Source organism: Rhyacophila brunnea, unplaced genomic scaffold (assembly GCF_057557595.1).
Source record: "Rhyacophila brunnea isolate RB1 unplaced genomic scaffold, BYU_Rbru_1.0 scaffold_10, whole genome shotgun sequence".
In the NCBI taxonomy this organism is placed as follows: domain Eukaryota; kingdom Metazoa; phylum Arthropoda; class Insecta; order Trichoptera; family Rhyacophilidae; genus Rhyacophila; species Rhyacophila brunnea.
The window spans coordinates 18,707,189-18,725,244 of NW_028232752.1; the positions used below are offsets into that span (position 1 = coordinate 18,707,189).

An 18,056-nucleotide genomic window follows, 5' to 3' on the forward strand; every position below is an offset into this window, starting at 1 on the left:
TATATCAAACTCACTGCGATTAAAAGTAACAAAAGTTGAAGTTGATGCTAAAACTGTAATGAAGAAAAATAAGAACCAAATACATCCTTCCCATTGAAATAACTTTGTAAAAAAACCTTGCCGGTGTAGGTATTTAAGTAATATTTTTTTTTTATTTAAGTTGTGTTTCTTATTTCAACAGTCTTTTATTCATATTGGTAACACTTGTAAAAAAAAAAAAAATTATTTCAATTATAACAAATAGTTCCACGACTCGCCACTAGGGAATCTGAGGATTACCAATATTTATGTCCTCTTTTCTCTAAGACAGCTAAGAGGTGGGTCCCAAGATTGGAAATTTTTGTTAGATGGTCGGAGCCCAGTCAACTTTGGGAACCACTGCTCTAGTCTAAAATCATTTCTCTCAGTCTAATAAATCAGGACAGGTTATTTATGAATGAGGAAAAGTAAACATTATCATGGCAGCACTCAATGGACTACATTAGCAGGATAGACAACATTATAATGATAAAAAATATTTTCAAAATTCATAAATCTGGATTGAAACATATGAAAAACATTTTGTCGATCAAATTTGACTTACGTTAATCAATAAAAAACATATACCTGCATATATATATATATAGCATAAAATCTTTTCTCTCTCGCGGCTCTCGTGGTGCAGTGCATAAAGCGCTGGCCTTTCATCCGGGAACTCCAGGTTCGACCCAGTGAGAACACAATAATATTATATGTACCTATGTGATTTTCTCAAAGTCTGGGTTTTTGCGATAGTTTCACCTCTATTACTAAATACACTACTGTTATAACGCCTCTACGCATGCATGGATTTACCAGCACCAGTAGTGTGTAAATTAAAATATCACAATAATAACTGTTTACACCCAAAAGTACTTACTGGTTCGCCAATCTCATTCTTAAATCGTAAGCGAGACGCGTTGTTGTCATTGTATGGTGCTATTTGATAGTGTGAAAATTGGTAAATGTCAAAATCCTATGTGCGGTGTAGTTCATATTTTTTCTGGCAGGTTCACTACTTTCGTTCTACTGCACAGACGCAGTTATCGCACAAGTTCCAACTATCACGTGAAAATTCAGAAGCTGCCGAAATTTTTTGATCCATGCATGCAATCTTTCAATTTTTTTGCACGATAATACATGTTTACACATTCATTTTCTTGTTATGGCCGCGATAATACAGTAAATCCATGCACGTGTAAACGAGGTATTGACCTACACTACTGTCATTGGGCGTCTAGGCCTGTGTAAGTGTTAATAAGAATATTATATTACCTATTCATCATAAATAATAGAAAAATTCCAGAACTTAACTATTAATAAGAAATTAATTTAATACTTACACTAATTACATCATATACCTAGTATGAAGCACAAATGCACCATGATGGGAGAGTGGATGTTAATAATATTATGCGTGTTTTAACCCAGATTTCATAGTATGGAACTTTAGTATAACCAAGTAAGTATTATAATAGTGTATTCCTCAGTGTTTCCCAACTGATGGTCCGCAGAAATTGTCAGTCTATTTTAAAATGCATATGCCAAAAATTCCATGCAAATGTCAATCCACACGCGATTAATACCTACTTGTGAATAAGGAAACCCAATCGAGTTGCCTTTTCGTCGCTATAGGATTTGTTTCCCGAATAGACCAAATGACAATTTTACAGGAGACGAAAAACAAATTTCATTGTCGTATATTTAAATATCAGTAGATGATCAGTAGTCAATCATTCTTTCTACACTGTATGATTGCAACATTATCTAAGAATAGATTCCAAGAATAATATAGGTACTGGTATAAATCATTAAATGCACAGAAAATGCGTTTTATTTATTAGTACTCGTTGTGGATATTCGGGAAATTTTTAGCGCTCTCTCAGAATAATGGATATTCGGGACAAAACAAGGACGTTCGGGATTTAAGACCGTAGCATATTGCTGCACGGCCCACGGATTACTGAGTGGTCAAAAAGTACGCACCTCAAATGTTATATTTATTTACACGATAATTGTTAATGATTACTTTTACTATTTAAATACCTAATGATCGTAATTACCCAAGTTCGTAGGTAATAATAACATGCGGCATTCGCTTTTTTCGTTTTTTTTCGTAATAAGTAATAAAATAGTTTTTAATAATTTTTTTTTTTTATTCAACGAATAATTCACAAGATTTAAGAATGTACCATTCTAATTATTGAACATACATAATTTTGAAAATCACTTCTGGGAAAATATATCATAACCAATAGAAAAAATCTTTTTGAAAAAAGTAAGACACCCGGCAGGATCGAACCTGCATCTCCTGGGTTTACGCCTAAATCCGCGCATTATCCACTATGCTACGAGGTGACATACTAATCACGACAAACTTTAACTATTGGCCTTTTAATACCTGTTCATCAGCGTTCTTCCAAATCAAGCTACTATTGACGATCGGTTTTTGTTGATTAAATAAAAGTAGGTACCTACTACTTCAATTACTGATGTCATGGATTTCTCCAATACTTTATGATGTAACTTGCTAGTACTTGCTAATAATTTTATATTAATACTTTTTTCAAAAATATTTTTTCTATATATAGATATATTTCTATAATTAACAATTAAACTTATTACAAACCACCAAATAAATATTATATATTTACTATTGTAAGGAATAAGAACACAAAATAATAGCATGTATAAATTAATTACCATTGGCTGCAAATATTAGGTAGGTATCTATATCCTAAGTATATAATATTCACCAAATAAATAGTTACTAACATACATATTTAATTAAATTAACTATCAGCGTATTCTAAAATAAATAATAGCATCGCCTTTATTTTCGTAGAAATACCTACATTAAAAGTAAAATAAAGACAAAATATAATGTTTGATTAATAATAAATTGAAATAATAATTATTATTTACGTCATAGTAGTTGCCGGGTCACACTGTAGAATTCATATAACCATTGAGATTTGTGTCTATTTAACAGAACAAAATGCAGTTATCTAGGTTAAAATTCTCACTTCCATAACTCTACTGTAAGTTCAGGGCGAACTGGTGACGTATGATGAGCTATGATTGATCTCTTCAAATTTGATGAATTCACTATTAAAACAATAGTAACTTTAAAAACAATATTAATAGGACGAAATTTGTAAGAGGACTCCAGACGGCCGAAAAATATGATAGTGGGCGTGATTGTTTTAGAGCTAGACAGCGTGAATGTGGGAGCGAGATGCACGGCGTCAGCGCGGTTTGATTGGCTAAAGTCATATTCGGGAAATAAAAACTCAGCCAGAGATCTATTTCGACTGAAATTAACTTGGATATTCAGGTACGAATAGTTGGACGTTCGGGAGAACACCACGGAATAATTGTAGCTTAACGTGGCGTATTCGGGTTTTTATAAAAACTATCTCTGTTCCTAGATAAAAAATATATTGTTTTTATAAATGATTTCGGTAGAGTTCGATAAAAGAAATTGAACTGCATTAAAATGTCGATTTCGACAAAAATGGATATTCGGGAAACAAATCCTATAGCGACGTTTTGATGCCACTTTGGTATCCAGATCAGTGATGCCAACCGTACTATAATTATAGTACAATACTATAATTTAAATTCTGCGAAAAATGTAAAATACTATATTTTTACGCCAAATATACCAAAATACTATAATTTTAAAGGATTCAAGACGAAAAATGTTCCTGTACTATATTTTTTACGGCTTTGTACTATAATCAGCAGAGAAAAAGATGGCAACACTGATCCAGATATAAAATACACACATTGTTAGTTACAAAGCCTTTAAATTGTCATGTACATTTTCGACTACCTATTCATGTGAGAAGACTTTTTCGGCTATGTCTATACCTACCTAATAAAAACAACCAAACAGAGATATTGCATGAATGTCAAAGCAGCGTTTTGTCTCTCCGAAACAACACTGAACCCACGGTTATCAATCATTATTCTAGCAAAGATGTAACCGCAGATTTTGCACTATTTTTTTTCAACTGTCGTTCTCAAAATTCCAGAAGTTTTATTATTAATAATTTATTTACAGATTGGTTTCTGATTATTTTAATTAACTATATAATTTCCTTGTTATATTTTTTGTATTTGCAATCAGACTGTTATATTACGTCTGTTATGTATATAATAAACAAAATACTGTATAAATAATATTTTTTTCTGCATTAGCGGTCCCCAAAATACTTCTATTTTTACCAGACCGCAGGTGTAAAATGGTTTGAGATTTGCGAATTAGACTACGGCTTAATCTCGTAAGGTCGAGCAAATGAGTCATTTCTCATTAAAAAAATTGGAAATCTCAGGAAGCGGCCAGCACATAGGATTATAGAGTGAATTCTGCTGGAGTTAACATCTCATAAAAACACTAGAATATTACACCACATCTACTTGAAAATCAACATGCTGGCTTATTATAACTTATATCTTACAAATAATAAAATGAATATTACAAAAAATATTTAAGTGATAACCAAATTTTGTACTTTTTAGTAAGTTTGTTGCATTCTTCTTCAATTTTTGTTTTTATGAAACTGAAATTTTCTGCCATCTATCTACCTTATTTACCCACCTTAACTGGCATATTTTTGTGTATGACAATTGGCAACACTTGTTGTGACCTAAAAGATGTTTGGGAAGATGATGGATATGAATTTAAAAATAAAACAAATTACTTATTACTGATACGACGAATTTATTAATTTTCATAATACAAAAATAGTAAAACAATGTAGTAATTAAGTAGGTATATTAAATCATCTCAACTTCATTGGGTCCATCACACTGCTTATATTTTACTTTCAAGGTAACCGTATTTGGAGTTGTAACGTCGGCCACCAGAATCTCAGCTTCATCAACGATGCCCAATTCATATAAAGTCTTATTTAGATTGTCTCTCGTTCTTTCTTCAATACTGGTCACGGTTGACATGTACAACGTTTTATTTTTGCCATTGATTGAAGTGGTCAGCCCTAGAAGAAATCATCAAAATTATTACCACAAATTGTCTATGGTGAACTGACCTATTCGAAATTCATATATTAATAAGATATCGCCGTTTAAAAAAATATGTCTCACTAAGGACATTTTTACACAATATATTATAAACGTAAATATTTAATATTTTTTGGTAAATAAAAAATGAGCATGTCAAGTGTTCAACCAATGTATGCTGCTACTAAATGACAATGATACAATGAAGCATATACAGTAAAACCTCGTTAATACGAATTCCATGGGACCGAATTACGAAATGTGTGGGGGAAAATATAAAAATTTTGAAAAATTTTTTTTTTTTTTATTTTCATTAATTTTGTTTCCGATCATAGATGTGCCTACCGAATTGGGTCATAAAATGTCAGGATTATTTTTATTACCTTCTTAAAATAAGTAATTTTTGATTTTTTAAGAAAAGTTTGTCACAATTTTCAATGACTGACTCATGAAATAGTGTACTTTATTACGATTTATTGAATATTTTTGTATGCCCAGGGACTCTGAAATCATTTCGAATTAAAGGTATGATTTTATATGAAAATAATGTTCAAGGGACTTTTTTTTTGGGAATATTTTGAATTATGGCGAATTTCGAGTTATCAGTGTAAGCGTTGGACTATAAAGCCGTGGGTCCCAGGTTCGAATCCTGGGTCTGGCAAGTACACATATTGTTTTTCAATTGGTGTGTGTCAGGGTATGGACCTAATAGGTTGAGCAAGTGGCTGACATCCATTTCTCGTAAAAAAAAAAAAAAACAAAAATCTGTCAATACAAACCTCCACTCTGTGGAGGCCCATATGATCCTATCAGGATCGGACATGGTCGAAGAAGTGTTCTTACTAACGAGGTTTTACTGTAGCAGCAAAGTTGGTAGCCGATAATAGCCGTAGACATATTCAAATAGACATACAACATAATATGTACCAAGGATGTTGAAAAAACCTTTTTCTATAGAGGTGGAGTCTGAAGTTTAAGCAAAAGAAGGACCACTGGTCTACTGATAAAGTAAGCTACAAGTGACTTTGCAGGGTTCATTTACAGAGAACTTCACGCTACTGCTATGACATTTATTTTCCAATTTGCAGGGCGTATAAAATTACATGAGTAGATAACCAGCTAATAATAATACACTTCAACAGTTGAGTAAGTAATCTCAATGAACATTAAATATGGCCACCGTTGCGTATGTAAGAAAATCGGAATGGCAACTGAGCGATCTTAATAGTTGTGGAGTTTACCAACTCAACCATATTTCATGTGCTTGCAGAATAATTTCAAATGTCAAAACAGAAATAACATATAAGACTCCATCTATTTATAGTCCAAATTCTTACAAAGTCAAAGTCATACAGTGGTGCCCAAGGTATACTAAAATGAAGACAAGGGTTACGAAAATAGACATGATAAAATGGACATACAACATCTGTGGACTACCTCATCGGTATATACCTAAATACATAAAAGAAAAACATTCACTAGGTATACAATTATACACAATAAAAGTAATTCACCTGGTTTTTTCATTTGAAATTCGTTTCCGTCACATAGCATCTCTATGAGATCTTTCAACTTCATTTTACGAGGGTCATCTAAGAGTATCGTTTTGGGAATATTGCTGCAGGCGAGGCAATCGGACTTCCTCTCCGCCTCGTACGTGTATGTGTAGATGCCAGCCACATCATTAAACACCATGTAATTGGTGAGATTGACGCAGCAAGAAGTCGCGAGTTTGAATATCTGTAGAAGTAATGTTCTTTAATTATTCAAAACACCCGAAAAGAAATATATCTACGGTCAAATTATAACTAGCCCTATGAACTTATTACGATTCTCGTAACCATGAAACCAATCTCTCAGTATGGATGAGAAACCTGGAGCCTAGCGGAGAAACAAGAGAAAGCTTAGCCCGGTTTCAGACAGGTATATAATATAGGAGGCCTTTGTATTCGAATAAAGGGGCCTTTGCCATTAGCTCTGGAGTGTTCATAAACATAATACGAAATTCAGCGAACATTACTTGGACCGGTTAAAAAAACCAGAGATGGCACATTCGCACAACAATTTGTGGACAATTTAAGCCCGCCAAAACTCAAATGGAGCTGTCACATTGTCAGATACAGTGCATCTAGAGTTCTCCATAAGGTTTATGAAATAACCCCAATATGTACTCTGCCTCTGGCTTGTAGAGATTCTGAGTGACAAGCTGAAGAGAGAGAACTCGAGATAAACATTCCTGGAAGATGTTGTACAGTCACCTATGGACCGGAATGGTCTGTAGTGCCAACTTAAGTAAGTAATTAAGTAATACTGGATGACGATTCGGCGATTGAAGTTATCACGAAGAGACGATTTACGTGGCTGGGACACGTATTCCGGATGCCGCCAAAGAGTGCGGCACTTCGTACCCTTGTGGTACAGCCTCAAGGGTTCCGTCGCCTAGCCGGCCCTCCCTCACCCTGCAGCGGTGCTACAAAAGCGACCTACGTGCTGCAGGTCTGACATGGCGGGAGGCGCAGGAGTTGGCAATGGACCGAGGGAAGTGGCGCCAACTTGTGCTTGCCCTATGCCCTAATGTTGGGACGTGTTAGGGTGGAAGAAGAAGAAGAAGGATAACGATTCTATGACAGTTTTAGTAAAGTTAAATTGGTAGTCTTAAAAAAATTATATTCTTTATGTTGGCGCATTAAAAGATAGCAACCATAAACTCTTGTATATAAGCACCATCTATAACGGCCTGTTTTGAGATTTTGTTATAATGTACATATGTGTCGCTAAATTTAAAAACCCGCTCCGCTATAACACCTTTTCATTATTTTGAGAAAATCAATAAAAACTTTTTTTACTAAAAGGGTTTTTGAATGTTGCACGTAGTGTTATAGCGGGAATTGATAGACGCATAGATTTCATTTCATAAATGACAGTCAATCGTAGCGAATTTTGAAAGAGGCGATAAAATTTTCGTGTAGTTAATAACGAATCCATCGATATATAATAAATATATCATAATTAAGTGTATATCATAATAATATATCATAATAAAACATAAGAGTAATAGCGGGTTTTGAAATTTAGTGACACACATGACATCCTGTTGTATTTTGGCAATATCTGAACATTTAATATTTTATGAAATTTACAAAAAAATGAACCTTGATAAAACGAAATTATTAACAGTACCTATACAAAATAGCGAAACGAAACATGACTTTTTTGTAATCAATAAGGAACCGATTGAACATCTGACCCAATATAAATGGACACAAGTCAATAAGAAATGGGACCAGTCTCGAGAAATAAAAACAAGAATTGAGACTGCGAGAAGTGCCTTATAGCGAACTTTGTAAACTTACTTCAGTTGTGCACGTCGCTGCGATGATAGCATTGGTACTGGCCACAGCCGGTATAATATTCTTCACAACACCTTGCGTGAGGCGATAGCTAAGACCACTGATGTTGAACTGGGCTGCCCTATCTTGGGATTTTTCATAAATCCAATTGACATGCTGGGGATCGTCTCCATCTATCGGTGTACCCCACGGATTCTCCTTACCCCATTGAATCACCTTTACATACTCAATGCAATGCTCGGGTAGTCTAGAAAGGAAACAATATTAAACAGTTTTTCAATGAAGGTTTGTTTTGTATAAAACGCACATCGATTTAGAATCAATTCTGTCGCTGCTCTAAATAGGTCTGTAATGCTGAGCTCAAACCAGTCTCTGAGATTCTTGAGCTAGGATACTATTTATCAGTGGCAAAGGGTGGAGGTAAGCTGTTAATATCGGACATAAATAGTGAACACTAAACTTTGTCAGTCAAACATATATGTTTTCATTGAACTACAGTTTTAATGTTTCTGATCCTGAGCAGACACAACTGATGGAGCAAATGACTATAGTTGAACCATTTAACTGTGAATATGATAATATTTCTTCTTGTGCACAGGAATTAGGAAGATCTGATGAGATTATTGATACAGTTGATATCGTCAAGTGTACTCATATCAAGCATATTGCATCACTTTCTTTCGTTCCAAAACTATAGAACCTCGGAGTAATGTGAAATGTTTATAACAAACATTCCTCTTTAAATCCGTTAATATAACATCTGAGGAGCCTCAGGACTAAAAATGGCATTTTACTTTTGAAAACAGGATCTTACACAAACACAATTGAAAGAAAAATTTCACCTCGGAGTATTGGCAATCGTGCACAACGGATAAGTGATTTGCGGAGGGTATAAGTCCAGGGTACATTCGATGCATGCATTCATTCCCGGCAGAATCACTCGAGCATTCCCTTTGAACCCCTCCGTTCCGCCATCGATCAGTGGTATTACGGTGTTCTGGTCGAGGATGGTACCTGAAAATTAACCCAAAAACAAAGATACCTATATATTATTATCAATTCCAGTCATTATATAGACGTCGCCGCAAATCGTGTCAATAGAATTTTAGATTGAATCAATTCAAACAATCAATTCCATATTTTTTTAGCTATTGCTTCATTCCCGCACAATTAAGTTGTGTTCAGGTTGACCGGTGTGAATCAAACTTTAATTTTAGGGAGCATTATGTCTATTATTTTGTTAACTGTCGAATTCATGGTGGAACTGCATTGTATTGTTGTTTTTATTTAATAAAACGCAATTTTTTTACAGTACTTATTCCACTTTTAATCAATAGATTAGGACCGGTATCGTCCGCCACAGAGGGACATTTTCAACTGAATACATTTTTTAAAACAATATTTATCAAACAAAATCCAAATCCAATTTGTTTAATGCCCAAATCTATTGATTAAAAGTGGAATATGTACTACAAAAAAAAAAATTTCGTTTTATTAAATAAAACAGCATTATGTCTAATTATAAATTATTTTATCGAACATTGAATTTTAATACATAATTTTCATTGAATTTCCAATATTTTAAATGTAAATTGTGGGAAATAAAATGTACTAAAATGAAATGATACATACTGCAGAAACTACATACATGCAAATAGCGGGAAAATGTGAAAATGTGTAAGTAAATTCGGGGTTGCTCTATACATATTCTATCAGTTTGATTAAAATAATAATTACCGTCATCATTGTAGCTGAGAAGGGATACAAGCATTCCATTCAACCAGCGGCGAGCAACAATCGAGTCTAGCCCGCACGCGACGATATGAAATTGTCGATAGAAAGATTCATCCAAATCTTGGATCGGGCAATGATGAGGGACAACGCAACATCCAGGAATCCTAACAAGGACAACCAAAACATCGATACAATATTGTTACATGCACAATTCAATTGGAAATTATTTCAATTATCACCACTCACTGCGAAATGATACCATAATACGCCGCCGACACAAATGTTCAAGCAATCGTTATGATGTCCCAAATAATCATTTTTGGTGTGCTAAATCTAAACTAAGCATTGTATCTATCATCACTTTCGTTTGTATTATCATTGTAACAAAAAACATTGTGTGGAAGCATAGAATTTTATAGTAGGTACTTAATATTATTGAAATTTTAACAGAAAGGTGTGTTGCCACTTTGGCAAACTTGTTTTGACTGCGTAATTATGCAGTCATATTTCAGTTAATAATGTACCTATACTACTACAATGGCCGCGCGGATTAAGCGTCAGCCTATAGCGTCGTGGGTCCCAGGTTCGAATCCTGGGTCTGGCTAGTACACATATTGTTTTTCAATTTGTGTATGAGTCAGAGTATGGACCTAATAGGTTGAGCAAATGGCTGATATCCATTTCTCGTAAAAACAAAATCTGTTAATACAAACCTCCACTCTGCGGAGGCTCATATGATCCTATTAGGATAGGACATGATCGAAAGAAAGAAAGAAGAAAATGTCGCTATCAGCAATTTAATTTCTAAAAGAACCAAAATAACTACGTAAATCTAGTTAAATATGATAATGATAAAAATCATACGATTCCTGTTTTTATTTCTTAAATATTTTGATGCAAACTTTTGATATTTCGTTTGACATAACGGTATAAAGATCTCTTAATTTGTTATATTCATGTTCGAATTAAATTTCCACTTACGAGCAAAATTGATAAATATTGAATGTTTCATATCATTGAATTCATCTTCATCGAATATTATCAATATTATGAAGTTTTTTGAAGAGTACCCCCTCCCCCCAGTGTGTCAAAACAAGCTATTATTGTTTTACTTCTGTTTAATACAGCATATTAAAATGCGAAGCAGGATTTTCTTAATATCCTGCAACAAAGTCAAAGTCTAGGAACAGGCTTGAAGCCACACGACACAAAATTCAATTTTTTAACATGGTGCCTCATATCAAAAAGATTTGCAATTCAATGACCAAAATCATCCAAGTTCATTCAATTATACTCTTGTGTTTAAGTTTTTCTCATTTTTTTTTTAATTCATTACATACTAAGTGTGAGGCCTCAGTGCCAGCGTTCGGCGCAGCGTTGAGCGTTATGCGCAACTCAAACGTATAACCGTATAAATGTATACCCAAAAAAAGACATTGTCTACGAACATTTTCAAACATGGTTATGCGTTTGAGTTGCGCAAAACGCTCAACGCTGCGCCGAACGCTGCCACTCAGGACGTACATTAAGTCTTAATTATATAATATTATTTACCTACTGATACACCCCTGTTAAAGGCGGGCTGCTTCTCCCGGTGTAAAATAATCATTTAGTAGTCATAAGTCGAAACGTAACCCTGACCTCTAGAAATGGCTTCATAAAACATCTAATCTGATTCCTTGCTCAACTACGTAAGTATTTTTTTATTCATGAGTAAAGGCCTTTGTCCGGTGCGTGAAAATCACTTACTGGGCGGAGGTGTAATTAAGATAGATTTTAAAGTATAAATGATGATGGATGAAAGAGATAATTTTAAGACTAAATGTGTCGCTACATTTCAAAACCAGCCAAGTCCACCTTTAGGTATTTTTGACTTTTTTGTGATTTGCGGAAGAACTAATGCTTTCTAACATTTTTACATTATCAAAACCATCCAAATCCGTCTGTATAATAAATAAATGGAAGCCATAGATGAACAGTTTTTTCAAACTCACCCATGTCCACTGAAGTCATTTTATCACACTCAACCATGTCCATTCAGGCCAATCAGTGATGGCGATTACAACAACATGGCCGTCGGTAGTTTACAAACCATTGAGTGAGTGAGTGTCAAGTGTCTTTTTTGACATTTTTTAATAGAAATAATTAATAAAAATAATGTTTCAAATATCAGAAGTGACCCCCGCTAAGGCGAGAAAACGAATAATTAAGGCAGAATCGACAAAACGCGCCAAAGATAGGGAAAATCGGAAAGTTTTATTCTGTCTAACCTGCATCCTAAAAAGCGTCCGGTGTCAAGCAGGGTCGCATTTGACATTTTTAGTCATAAATACTGAGAATATAAATTTGGTTTTATACAATTCTAATTTATGAGACTTATAGAACCCTTTGTACTTATTTAAAAAACACACACATCGTACCTACTCTTTAATTAATTTAAAGATTTTAATAATAATTATTCGTGCATGTTTATTTAAGAGCGTACTTCAGTGAAACGGCAAATAATTTTCAACAGTAGGTGCGACGAAATTTCTCACTGGTCGCCAATCGGAGACGGATAGTCGAGGTGTCCGCATGTCGATTTGTTTTGTCATGGGGTCGGATGAAAATATTCTTAAATCGTGTAGAGATGACTAAAAAACTTTACGTGTATACTTAAAAAAGAAAACATGTCAGTGAATATACTATTATTATTAGTAATATAACAATAAACATAACATTAAATGGACGCATGTTGGATTTTTACAACGAATTATATTTCGTTCGGCGCTCGTCATTTACACAATCCGCGCATCGCCTAGCCACGATTTTTTAGACCATGCCTCAACTGAAGTATACCCTTAAATATAGTTTGCTGTTCTATGCATACGCCTCTTAAGTTAATAATATTATATAGAGAAATTTTTCTAAAAATAAATTTATGTTATCATCAACATTTATTTATAATTTCGCCCTTCCTAAGTCCACCCCAGAAGAATGACATAATCATAGCTAGTAAAATGGCTGCCACGTAAATATCAAAATAAGCCAAGTCCGCGTGGACTTGGCTTATTTTGTGACAAACTAAGCCATGTCCATATAAAAAATCCATTTTTTGAAGAATCTATGAAAATTACATGAAAACTAATAATGTGGATCTTATTAATTTAAAACATTCTATAATCGCAATAATATAAACTTTCATCTTCATGACCGTGTACACGAAGAAACAAAAAAGCTGTTTTTCTCCTTTTCATCCATTATGGACATGGCTGAGTTTGAAATGTAGCGTCACAAATATAAGTATTCAAATATAATAAATTTTGCCGCGCATTGCGCAACGGTAAAATCTCCGCGCGCCTGCGCCGAGGTGGTCCTCGTGATTCGTCAAATCAAATATCACGCGATAAAATTTGGCCAATCACGAGAGTCCTTTTTGCTGGTCGGCGTGGGTACGGGAAATATAAAAAAAAAGAAAGAGAGAGTAAGCGTCCCTTTTCCAACATGTACGGACCTGCGAAACTTATTGTATAAACAAAATATATAAACCGGTAAAGAAAATTTAAAATATAAGATAATACCAAGTTACGCACGAGACAGACGTGGTTTTATTTAATTTCTCCTCAATTTAAAATATCTTTTTTTGTGAATCCGGGGTTCGATGGACACCTGAGCTAGCCGCTGGAACCCCGGACATCTCACTACCCTACAAAATAAACAAGGTGTTCTGTTAAATTTTCAGGATTTGCGCAGTATTTCAGGAAACATTTGGGATACCCTGGTCTATGCTACTGTCAAAATGTAGAGGTTGGTTGGTACGACCAAGAGGCTAGATTTCATTTTAGCACTATAATAAATAGGCCATTAAGCCCAATGACAGTAAAGGCCTGAGGCATGGTCTAAAAAGATCGTGACTAGGCGATGCGCGGGTGCAAATGACGCGAACCAAACGAAATATAATTTGTCATAAAAATTAAACATGCATCCTTTTTATGTTATATTTATTATTATATTCGTAATAATAATAGTATATTCATTGACATGTTTTCTTTTTCAAGTACATGCGGAACGTTTTTAAGTCATCTTTACACGATTTAAGAATATATTCATCCGACTCCATCACAAAAGAAATTGACGTGCGAACAGGTCGACTAACTCTTTCCGAATGGCAACGCGCCTCAACGCGGCCGAAATTTCGTTCCACATAGTGTTGATTTGCCGTTTCACGCTGTACGCTCTTAAGTAGTATTATAATAGTAGCTGTGAAACGATCACCAAAACACCTAGGTTTGATAGATAAATTGTGACATCACTGAGATCGAACCCTAAGCTCCCGGATAAGAAGCCAGAGCCTTACCCATTGGGCTACGAGGGATGTCAGTACTTGTACACCGGCCCTGAATTGAAATCTTCTTGAATTGACCAAAAATAACCACGGTAATTGTGCTGTAAAACCACAGTAACCACGGTGAAGATGCCGTCATGCGCTTTTACGAAAACAGTTTATGTCATGTAGACAATTATAATAATTTTAATTAGTCAATTTAAAATTTTCATACATTTTGATGCATCATTATCACAAACTAAGATTATGTTAGGTAATATTATTAGGTTGGGGTAGGTTAGGTTAGGTTAGGTTTGGTCTAAAAAGAAAATTATAAAATCTCATGACGGCATCTGCGGCACATTTACCATAAACCACATTGGAACACCGCAAAGGAAAGAAGATGATGGTAATGAACAAACCTTGCGTTAATGAAAGCAGCTGCACATTCAGCTTTCGATTGACCGATGTCTTTCTTCCTGAACAGAAACTGCCGGTTTAAATTAGATAATTCAATGGTATCCATGTCTATAATGTGTATCTGTTGAAATCCCATCAATGCCAGGTTTTTGATTAGCTCGCAGCCCAAGCCGCCAGCGCCGACCACCAATATTTTGCAGGATGTCATTATAAACTTCAAAATAGACGGAGACGGCTCGAAATCGGGATGTCCGAAAGGGCCCGATCTTTCGAGAACCTTGCGGATATTGAGCCATCGTTTTTGGAGATGGAACTCGGGTTCTTCCACTGCCATTGTGTATCTGAATTGCTGTAGAATGTTATAAATATATTATACCTGCTGCAACGATAACCGACACTCAAGGAGAAATCAAATATATTGGTTTTAAAATGTATTACACATAAAAACAAGTGAACAGAATCCACAAATTGGTACAAAATAGTGGAAGGGCTTCTTTCGTCTTCAAATGGTCCTCAATATTCGATAATGGCTAGATATTATATATTATTCTTACTCAAACAGTGTAATATTATAACAATTATTATGTTTCTTGAAGAATGTTCAATTGAACGAGCGAAAATTCACCGGTATCGTACCGGCTCCAATTTTTGGTGACTTGTGCAATGAATATTGAATTATTGCAGCTGTATTGCGGGACCATAGACTAATATTGCAAGACGATTGTTTGACATTTGATGTCAATCTTCTTCTTCTTTTAACGGGTAGAATAAAAAAAATGTGGACTACTAGACCATAGACCAATCTCTTTACGTAGACGATACACAGCAAAATGTATCAGCATCAAATTAGCTAGCTACTAATACATACTAGCTAATACAAGTACCTACCCGTAAAAATTAATGGAATCCTCTTTAATTTTGAATGATTCCATCCAAATAGTAGGAATATAACTTATTTCAACCTTGAAAATATTTTGTGACTTAGATAAGTCCAAGATGAGGTATTTTAGAAATAAATAAAACAGGGAAAACCAAACCCAATAGACCTGAGAAAACCGCACGGTGCCTATTGAAATATGTGACTCGTATTGTTATTTTATTGAAGTAACAATAAAAATGCCTACAATTTAAAACGAAATTTACAAAAGTTACCTTAATCTCACTTAAATATTATTAAATAATTTTAGGTAGGTACCTATGGTAATTGAGTTAATAAATTTGGTCTTGCTTGTGCTTGAATGATTTTTATTATCTATTTATAAAACTTATGAAGTTATAGGTAGTAAATTAGTCCTAGTGGAATTTATTTGCGCAATTTTTATTAAAGTGTAAAAAGAGTATTTACGTTACGGAAAAATAATATAATTAATTAGGGAAAAAATATCACGTAATATTTTTTCGTGTAGCATTACATAATATTGGCCCAAGACTTCTGTCTTGTTAAGCCATGTTGAGTACCGCAAGTAAAGTTGGCTGCGGCCTTTTATCTGCTAAATCTGCGGCGGAGAAGCTTGCAAATGAGGCTGGGAAGGTAATCGCTGGATTTTCTGTCAACAGCAAGTGCAACTATGCCGCCGCGGCGCCCGCCAAGGGCGGGTCTGGCAGGGTCGTCGCCGTCATCGGTGCCGTTGTGGACGTCCAGTTCGACGATAACTTGCCGCCCATTCTGAATGCCTTGGAAGTCGCCGGGCGCAAGCCCCGTCTCGTCCTCGAGGTGGCCCAACATTTGGGAGAGAACACCGTCCGAACCATCGCCATGGACGGTACAGAAGGTCTGGTTCGCGGACAGGCCGTGAGCGACTCCGGATACCCTATCCGAATCCCCGTCGGCGCCGAGACTCTGGGACGCATCATCAACGTCATCGGAGAACCCATCGACGAGAGAGGCCCCATACCAACCGACAAGACCGCCGCCATCCACGCCGAAGCCCCCGAGTTCGTCGAGATGTCCGTGCAGCAGGAGATTCTCGTCACCGGAATCAAGGTCGTAGACCTACTCGCTCCCTACGCCAAGGGAGGAAAGATTGGCCTTTTCGGCGGCGCCGGAGTCGGCAAGACCGTACTCATCATGGAGCTCATCAACAATGTAGCCAAGGCCCACGGAGGCTACTCCGTGTTCGCCGGAGTGGGAGAGCGAACCCGCGAGGGCAATGATCTCTACCACGAGATGATTGAGTCCGGGGTCATCTCCCTCAAGGATAAGACCTCCAAAGTGGCGCTCGTGTACGGTCAGATGAACGAGCCCCCAGGCGCGCGCGCCCGAGTCGCCCTCACCGGCCTGACGGTCGCTGAGTATTTCCGCGATGTGGAAGGTCAGGATGTGCTACTTTTCATTGACAACATTTTCCGTTTCACCCAGGCCGGTTCGGAAGTATCCGCTCTGCTGGGTCGCATTCCCTCCGCTGTAGGTTACCAACCCACCCTCGCCACCGACATGGGTACCATGCAGGAGCGTATCACCACCACCAAGAAGGGTTCCATCACCTCTGTGCAGGCCATCTATGTGCCCGCTGATGATTTGACTGATCCCGCCCCCGCGACCACGTTTGCTCATTTGGACGCCACCACCGTGTTGTCTCGTGCCATCGCCGAATTGGGAATTTACCCCGCTGTGGATCCCCTCGATTCCACCTCCCGTATCATGGACCCCAACATTATCGGAGCCGAGCACTACAACGTGGCGAGAGGTGTGCAGAAGATCCTCCAAGACTACAAGTCTCTGCAGGACATCATCGCCATCTTGGGTATGGATGAGCTGTCAGAAGAAGACAAGCTGACGGTAGCCCGCGCCCGTAAGATCCAGAGGTTCCTCTCGCAACCTTTCCAGGTGGCCGAGGTGTTCACCGGTCACGCCGGCAAACTTGTCCCCCTGGAGGAGACCATCAAAGGGTTCACCAAGATCCTGGTAGGAGATTACGACCATCTGCCCGAAGTGGCCTTCTACATGGTTGGCCCCATCGAAGAGGTTGTCGCCAAGGCTGAGACGTTAGCCAAGAACGTGTAAATTTAACATCTAATCGAAGCAATCTGTAACATTTCATTGTAATTATTATTATGTTAGTATGAAATATATAACTTATACTTATCCGTTTCTTCGAATTTTTTTTATAGACATCCACCAGCTAAAAATGAATATCTAAATGCAAACAGTGTTCCCAATAAATTATTGTCATTCATATAATATGCCGGATAGAGTAAAGCCG

At 36.3% G+C, this 18,056-nt stretch overlaps 2 protein-coding genes and 1 pseudogene across 5 annotated transcripts in view; 2 read left to right on the forward strand and 1 right to left on the reverse strand.

Annotated features, from left to right (window-relative positions):
* Positions 1–18,056, forward strand: part of LOC147078961 (uncharacterized) — a 799,973-nt gene that overhangs the window by 2,423 nt on the left and 779,494 nt on the right. The window lies entirely within an intron of this gene.
* Positions 4,728–15,559, reverse strand: Uba3 (Ubiquitin-like activating enzyme 3). Of its 3 annotated transcripts, none has more exons than XM_085952055.1 (7): positions 15,490–15,559; positions 14,856–15,202; positions 10,134–10,294; positions 9,239–9,410; positions 8,400–8,643; positions 6,561–6,786; positions 4,728–5,024 (listed from the first exon to the last, which is right to left on the reverse strand). In XM_085952055.1, the coding sequence occupies exons 2-7, from the start codon at positions 15,185–15,187 to the stop codon at positions 4,804–4,806; spliced, it is 1,356 nt and encodes a 451-aa protein (XP_085808181.1). In that variant the 5' UTR covers positions 15,188–15,202; positions 15,490–15,559; the 3' UTR covers positions 4,728–4,803. The 3 variants fall into 3 exon arrangements, with proteins under 3 accessions (XP_085808181.1, XP_085808164.1, XP_085808172.1); XM_085952038.1 differs by having other exon boundaries at positions 15,408–15,559; XM_085952046.1 differs by having other exon boundaries at positions 15,292–15,559.
* LOC147078963 (ATP synthase subunit beta, mitochondrial pseudogene) lies at positions 16,174–17,944 on the forward strand (annotated as a pseudogene). Its single transcript, XR_015071280.1, has one exon. The product of XR_015071280.1 is annotated as an ATP synthase subunit beta, mitochondrial pseudogene (transcript).

Bases quoted from the DNA above. Each gene is read 5' to 3' on its own strand.
- Uba3 (XM_085952055.1), bottom strand. From the start codon at position 15,187: ATGGCAGTGGAAGAACCCGAGTTCCATCTCCAAAAACGATGGCTCAAT. The intron at 6,787-8,399 runs GTAAGTTTACAA...TTACTTCTACAG, and splicing joins CAGCGACGTGCACAACTGAA to ATATTCAAACTCGCGACTTC. The intron at 5,025-6,560 runs GTGAATTACTTT...GATTTCTTCTAG, and splicing joins ATTTCAAATGAAAAAACCAG to GGCTGACCACTTCAATCAAT.